The sequence below is a fragment of the Anomaloglossus baeobatrachus genome, chromosome 9, assembly GCF_048569485.1.
Source record: "Anomaloglossus baeobatrachus isolate aAnoBae1 chromosome 9, aAnoBae1.hap1, whole genome shotgun sequence".
Taxonomy (NCBI): Eukaryota; Metazoa; Chordata; class Amphibia; order Anura; family Aromobatidae; genus Anomaloglossus; species Anomaloglossus baeobatrachus.
In genome coordinates this window covers 33,244,213-33,251,672 of record NC_134361.1, presented here as the reverse complement: position 1 = coordinate 33,251,672, position 7,460 = coordinate 33,244,213, and the positions used below count along the sequence as shown (strand labels likewise).

The 7,460-nt window shown below is 46.3% G+C and overlaps 1 protein-coding gene across 3 annotated transcripts in view; it reads left to right on the top strand.

Annotated features, from left to right (window-relative positions):
* The first annotated feature begins 1,840 nt into the window (after positions 1-1,840).
* Positions 1,841-7,460, top strand: part of LOC142251009 (uncharacterized) — a 14,267-nt gene continuing 8,647 nt past the window's right edge. Inside the window, exons 1-4 of one of the 3 annotated variants that reach the window (XM_075323485.1) lie at positions 1,841-2,828; positions 2,919-4,167; positions 4,453-4,527; positions 6,494-6,590. In XM_075323485.1, the coding sequence (XP_075179600.1) occupies positions 1,932-2,828; positions 2,919-4,167; positions 4,453-4,527; positions 6,494-6,590 (2,318 nt within the window). In that variant the 5' untranslated portion in view covers positions 1,841-1,931. Of the gene's footprint in view, positions 4,168-4,452; positions 4,528-6,493; positions 6,591-7,460 lie in introns of all 3 variants that reach the window. The other 2 variants (XM_075323484.1, XM_075323483.1) reach the window with 2 other exon arrangements.

Below are 7,460 nucleotides of genomic sequence, written 5' to 3'. Positions count from 1 at the left end.
AAATAGAGCAATCTCAGAAGTGGTGCTTGGATAGGGTCCCAATCCTTAGTATAAATCCTACAGGAATCCGGCGCTCAAAAGGAAAGTATGAAAGTTTCCTTTTGAGTGCCAGATTCTTGTATTTTTATTAACCCAGTTGAAAACAATATATTAGAAATACAGCACTATCATAAGTGGTGCTCAGATAGGGTCTCAATCTTTAGTATCAATAATGCAAAAATTTGGTGCTCAAAAGGAGGTATGAAACCTTCCTTTTGAGTGCCATATTCTTGCAGTACTATTAACCCAGTTAAAAATAATATATTAGAAATACAGCACTCTCAGAAGTGGTGCTCAGATAGGGTCCCATTCCTTATTATAAATAATACAATAATCCGGCGCCCAAAAGATAGGTGTGAAAGGTTCCTTTTGAGCGCCGGATTCTTGTATTATTATTATTAACCCAGTTGAAAATATATTAGAAATACAGCACTCTCAGAAGTGGTGCTCGGATAGGGTCCCAATTGTTAGTATAAATAATACAAAAATCCGGCGCTCAAAAGGAAGGTGTGAAAGCTTCCTTTTGAGTGCCGGATTCTTGTATTATTATTAACCCAGTTGAAATTATATTAGAAATACAGCACTTTGAGAAGTGGTGCTCGGATAGGGTCCCATTCCTTATTATAAATAATAGAAAAATTCGGTGCTCAAAAGGAGGTATGAAACCTTACTTTTGAATTTCGGATGCTTGTATTTATATTAATCCAGTTGAAAATAATATATTAGAAATATAGCACCCTCAGAAGTGGTGCTTGGATAGGGTCCCATTCCTTAGTATAAATAATACAAGAATCCGGCGCTCAAAAGGAAGGTGTGATAGGTTCCTTTTGAGCTCCGGATTCTTGCATTATTATTATTAACCCACTTGAAAGTCGGTATCAATAGAGACTGTTGCATCCACGTGGTTATAGATTGGTTATTCTGGCATCTGGGGGTCTAACAATGCCCCCCCACCCTCCCAAATACAAAAGCGGCATGGTCTAACAGCCTTTTTGTCAGTTGTACCCTCGCACGCAAAATACACTGCAATACTTCTGTATTATGTAAGCGATGATATCCCCAAATAGGATATAAAAAGAAAAACTTTTTACAAAATTCAAGTGAAAAATACCCCAAATGTCACCATTTTCCCATCCTCAGGCCCTTTAGTATTGGAAATAAAAAAATATAAACTACATATAATGGTTAATGCCAAGTCCATAGGGTCACAAACTATAATATAATTATGCATAAAAAACACAAAAAAAACCACAATTACTAATTATTGTTCAATTCGTCACAATAAAGAATGGGGGGAAAAAAAGTAATAAAAAAAAGTTGTATATATCCTTAAAATGATACCAATAAAAACTAAAGTATAAATAAGTAAATTTATTCTGACAAAATAAGATTTTTTTTAATTTTTTTTTTTTTAAAGTATATAAAATTGTTTATTGCTTTAATTGCACTGACCGCAATAAAGTTAACATATTTATATAGCAAAATATAAGCATAAAAAAATCCCAACTGGTGCCAATAAAAATTACGACTTCTCCCCTTATGGCCAAGTGAAAAGAAAAAGGTTCTGTAAAGTTGTTGAGATATGAAGATTGACAGGAAGGTGTGGAATCATGTCAGAAGTGATCATATCCGTGCCTCATTGTGTCTCCGAAACACTTGACAAGGGGCACCCAGAATTAATTACAGGAGAGGAGTCCCTGCCGGCACCTGAGCACAATGACAGGCTTCTTCTGCAGATGACGCGATCCTGCCTCCTGGGCCGGCACGCCTTCCCTCCTCGCCTCACTACTCATTATGTCACACACCTACACTCCTCGTCTTCTCTCTGGGAAGAAGGAGCCGAGCCTTAAAAAACACCTGGAAGGACAGAGAGACGGAGAAAAGACGGGAGAATGAGTGACTGCTCACCGCATGAGGGGCAAGTTGGCCCAACGGTGGACGTGGTGGGAGAGCCAAAGTTGGCCGGGAACATTCACGTAAAAGAAGGCGGCGAAGAGAATGTAAGTGTCAGGAAAAAAGAAAAGACGCAGAAATCGCAGGGAGACGGTGACCTGATAGTATGGACCGAGACGCAAGAAGGACCATCTAAATATGAGACTCCTGGAAAAGAGACAATCGAGACAGATGGCAAACTAGAAGACCACAAAAAGAAAGATGATCACAAAGCGAAACCTGACAAACACAAGAAACATAAAGAGACACCCGAGAAGCCTGGAGCCGCTAAACGAGTGCAAGTAGATATGAAAGGAGCTGAGAAACCGGACCATAAGGAGACTGCTGAGGAACAGAAGACTAACGTGACAGCTCAGGTAAAAGAGGAGCCGAAAGGGACAGCTCAGGAACAGGAGAAGGCTAAAGAGACTGCTCAGGAACAAAAGGCACCTGCAGTGACTGCTCGGGATCAGGAGAAACCTATAGTGACTGTCCAGGTACAAGAGGGGCCTAAAGTGACAGGTCAGGTACAAGAGGGACCTAAAGTGACAGCTCAGGTACAAGAGGGGCCTAAAGTGACAGCTCAGGTACAAGAGGGGCCTAAAGTGACAGCTCAGGTGCAAGAGGGGCCTAAAGTGACAGCTCAGGTGCAAGAGGGGTCTAAAGTGACAGCTCAGGTGCAAGAGGGGCCTAAAGTGACAGCTCAGGTGCAAGAGGGGCCTAAAGTGACTGCTCAGGTGCAAGAGGGGCCTAAAGTGACTGCTCAGGTACAAGAGGGGCCTAAAGTGACAGCTCAGGTGCAAGAGGGGCCTAAAGTGACAGCTCATTTACAAGAGGGGCCTAAAGTGACTGCTCAGGTACAAGATGTGCCTAAAGTGACTGCTCAGGTGCAAGAGAGGCCTAAAGTGACTGCTCAGGTGCAAGAGAGGCCTAAAGTGACTGCTCAGGTGCAAGAGGGGCCTAAAGTGACTGCTCAGGTGCAAGAGGGGCCTAAAGTGACTGCTCAGTTGCAAGAGGGGCCTAAAGTGACAGCTCAGGTGCAAGAGGGGCCTAAAGTGACAGCTCAGGTGCAAGAGGGGCCTAAAGTGACAGCTCAGGTGCAAGAGGGGCCTAAAGTGACAGCTCAGGTACAAGAGGGGCCTAAAGTGACTGCTCATGTGCAAGAGGGGCCTAAAGTGACAGCTCAGGTACAAGAGGGGCCTAAAGTGACTGCTCAGGTACAAGAGGGGCCTAAAGTGACAGCTCAGGTACAAGAAGGGCCTAAAGTGACAGCTCAGGTACAAGAGGGGCCTAAAGTGACAGCTCAGGTACAAGAGGGGCCTAAAGTGACAGCTCAGGTACAAGAGGGGCCTAAAGTGACAGCTCAGGTACAAGAGGGGCCTAAAGTGACAGCTCAGGTGCAAGAGGGGCCTAAAGTGACTGCTCAGGTACAACAGGGGCCTAAAGTGACAGCTCAGGTACAAGAGGAGCATAAAGTGACAGCTCAGGTGCAAGAGGGGCCTAAAGTGACAGCTCAGGTACAAGAGGGGCCTAAAGTGACAGCTCAGGTACAAGAGGGGCCTAAAGTGACAGCTCAGGTACAAGAGGAGCATAAAGTGATATCCCAGGAGCAGGAGAAGCCTAAAGAGACTGCTCATGATCAGGAGGAGACCAAAATGTTTAAAGAGGACAAGTCTAAAGTGACAGCTCAGGTAGAAGAGAAGCTTAATGTAATATTACCGGAATTGGAGAAGTCCAAATTGACATCTCTGGAACAGGAAAAGTCTATTGGGACATCTCAAGAACAAGAGAAGTCTAAAATCACATCTTCTGAACTGGAAAAGCCCAATGTAACGTCTCAGGAGCAGGAGATCACCAAACAAGCAACTCTAGAAGTACAAAAGTCCATAACACCAGAACAAGAACAGGAAAAGTCCCAAGTGACATCAATTGAAGAGAAAGTAACTTTGGGGATAAAGCCGCCCAAATGGAAACCTACTAAACATGAGCCACAGACGGACCTATTTCCGAACTTTGCAGATCTTGTTCCACCGGTGGAGAAGGAACCAGAGACGGCTCAGGGCTGGTTAGAATTGTGCGAAAAGGAATGGGGTCTACAGAAGAAAGCAATCGCCTTACCAGCCAATGCCAACTGGAAGGACATCTATAAGAAGAAACCTTTCGGAAGGAACTTCCTGAAAAGCCCAAATCCTGAAGGTATTCTTCTACACATCTCTCAGATCACTTTTACCCCAGAATATTCCTACAGATGGGGCGCCCTACACAGGATCCCACCATGCATGGGTTGGGCACCTTCTTGGCCGATATAGAAGTTGCATGGGCCGTCATGGGTGCTTGTCTAGAATATTTCCCAAATATTTTAACATGTAGCTCAAGGCAATCCTACAGTTAATGTGTTATCATGGATTTTCTCCCTTTTCCCTTTTCTTGTCCTCCCGACAAGTTGTAACCTGTATATTAATGTATGTGTAATTTCACTAGGTTTATCCACCTCACAGCTTCCTCCAGCAGAAGAATTCGACCCACCCCCAGAGAAGAAGCCCCTGGAGACATTAGGTCTGTGTCAGAAAGTCATACTATTCTCTTCTGCCATGCTGTAAGGATAATCATGTTCCTACCTGCTCTCATATAGTTCTTGTCATTTCCCAGCTCACACCCAATGTATCGCTCCCATCATTTCCATGTTTTCCTTTTGTAACGATCACTGGGCTCCACTTATAATCTAGTGTCTTTCTAGTGAAAACTGTGCTACGTGATTTCTTTGTCCAATGCTCTTTGGCTTCCTGAGAATAACCAAGGTTTAGTGTTAGGGTGATAGCTGATGGCCAATAAAACCGTTTGGGCAGCAGGTACTGGCTGTATGTATTGGACTTGCTATAAGTGTTTGTTTTTCATGTCATTATATTTAAAACAAAATCCTGAAATCTCGTTGTTTCCACAAAGAACCTTATAATAGGTTGACACTTCCTTTTCCATAGAAAGAGAACACTTCTCAGTAATCCCTTCCTGTTCTGTGTAGATCACTTCTCCATAATCTCTTGCTGTTCTGTGTAGATGCTGTCTGAGTAATCTGTGCCGCCCCCACGACAGCCGACGGGCTGCTCGGACCCGGATCCACAGTGGCTCGAGGGGTCTCCGGATCCGAGGCGGGGTCGCGCAGCTACCCGGAATAAAAAAAGGGGGATTTTTTGGGGTGGTGAATGGGATAATGTTCGTGACGCCACCCACGGTATGTGGTAACGTGAGGGACCACCGCTGCCGTTTGGGGGAGAGAGCCCGGGAACGATGGAGTGGCAGCTCGAGATGTTAACCCCTCCGTGGGCAGGAGGAGTGGTGTCCCGGGACTCGGTGATAGATGGAGTGGGGAACCCGTCGGGAGTGAAGGGATATCGGATACTCACACAGTCCAAAGTCACTGACTCTGACACCAGGTAAACCAAACTCTTGAATGCTCCATCTCCTTTCGTGGAGCACGCTGGGTCCGTGCCCCTTTGGTGTTGCTGGTTGGTCTGAAGCCTTGTCCCTTGGCACAGTGTTCAACTCTTTGTGGATCCCTTTTGCCTATGACTATTCGGGTCCCACTCTCCTGCGTGGCTAGCAGGCTGAGCTTGCTCTCAGGGTTCACGCTTGGGATTTTTTGGACGGTTGTGGGAAGTCCTATCCCCCTCGTTGCGTTAGTACCCCGATTCTGGAGTGGGTGGGGAACGGTTCCTGAAGACTCTGTTCCTGTCGGGTGAATTAATGGGCTGCGTGAAGCTTCTTCCCAGCCTAGGGTCCGCGTACCCCATCGTGCCCTGGCCCCTGCCGGGTTGTAGCACAAGGCAGTCTGCCTGCTCTCTGTAGCAGCACCGTGCCCCCTGTCACTACCCCCTGCGACCAGGATTCCAGCTTCTTCTGGCCAGGCCAAAGTCTGGCACCTGGGACGGGTACAGGAGCCCAGCTCCACAGTGTGACCTGTCCTGTCACCGCTGCTCACTGCTCAACTACTACTCTTCAACTCACATCTCTGCCCTCCCTCTTCCATCCCTCCATCTGGGTGGCCCTATTCCCCTCAGGCTGCCCAATGGGTGTTTGGTGGGTGTGGTGCAGAGTGTTCAAGATCTGTGTATACCTGTTGGTAGCAACACCAAATTGTCAGGACCCGTAACCAAGGAGAAGCGGGTACCATGCAGAAGGGAAGATTGCACTGCACCCTTGTGACGACCTGATAGGCCAAGGCGTTACAAATCCTTTCCTGTTCTGTGTAGATCACTTCTCAGTGGTCACTTCCTGTTCTGTGTAGATCGCTTCTCAGTGGTCACTTCCTGTTCTGTGTAGATCGCTTCTCAGTGGTCACTTCCTGTTCTGTGTAGATCGCTTCTCAGTGGTCCCTTCCTGTTCTGTGTAGATCACTTCTTAACATTCAGTAATCTCATTTTCATCACAGACAACATTACACTGACAGAGCAGCGCGCAGCTTTCTCCTCTGTCCCAGTCTTGTATTCATACACAGACGCTCAGTATGTACCTTTTGTCTTTTCAGGTAACTTCAGCGGGTGGCAAATAAGTAGTGAAGAAATCCCTGTGGACAGAAGTAATATTCCTCCAGGCGTGGTGGTCTGTTACCTGCCCGTGTACAGGTGGGTGACCTCTCTCATGTATCCGTAAGGCCTTAAAGAGAATCTATCAGCAGGTTTTTGCTACCTCAACTGATAGCAGCATGATGTAGGCAAAGAATTCCTGAATCCAACGATGTATCACTTAGATTACTGTGCGTAGCTGTTTTGACACAATCCTAGATTTTAGATTTAGCCATGCAGGAGAGGTGAGAAACCTGCCCTCACCCACACCAGGCTCTCTATGTATAAAGTCTATAGACAGTGAGCGGCTTATCACAGAAGGAGGTGTGCCAGATTAGCTGATATTTAGCTGACTTTTTCCAGCAATGATAATCTGCTGAAGCTAAAACAAACATTGCAATCAAACAGCAGCACTGACCTCGATAAGAGATACATCACTGAAATCTGTTAACCCTTGCAGCATGCTGTCTTTAGATTACATAGTAAAAAATCTGCTGACAATTTCCCTTTAATGCTGTAAAACAGCTCTGCCCTTCTTCAAAATAAAAAAAGCAGCATATACTCACCTCCTGGACCAGACTCATTCCAGTAATATTGGCGCTGTATCTCCTGGTGACCCGGAACATTGCTGTGTTACATGAGCACTGCAGCCTATCAGTTGCCACTGATTGGCTGCAGCCTTCAGAGTTTAATCAGCCGAAACTGGAGACACATCACTGATATGTGTAGCGCCAACGTCCCTGGTGGGACGCTGAGTTACTCGCCGCCCAGGCTGGTTCACGTCCTCACTCTCATTCCCCTGGTCGTCCATGTGTGCTACAGTCCTCTCCTCTCCCTGGGGTCTGTGCACGTGGCACCAGCTCCCCAGGAACGTGCCTAGTTCGCCTGCCCACCGACCCTCCTCTTAAAGGGCCGGCATGTTATTTCCAG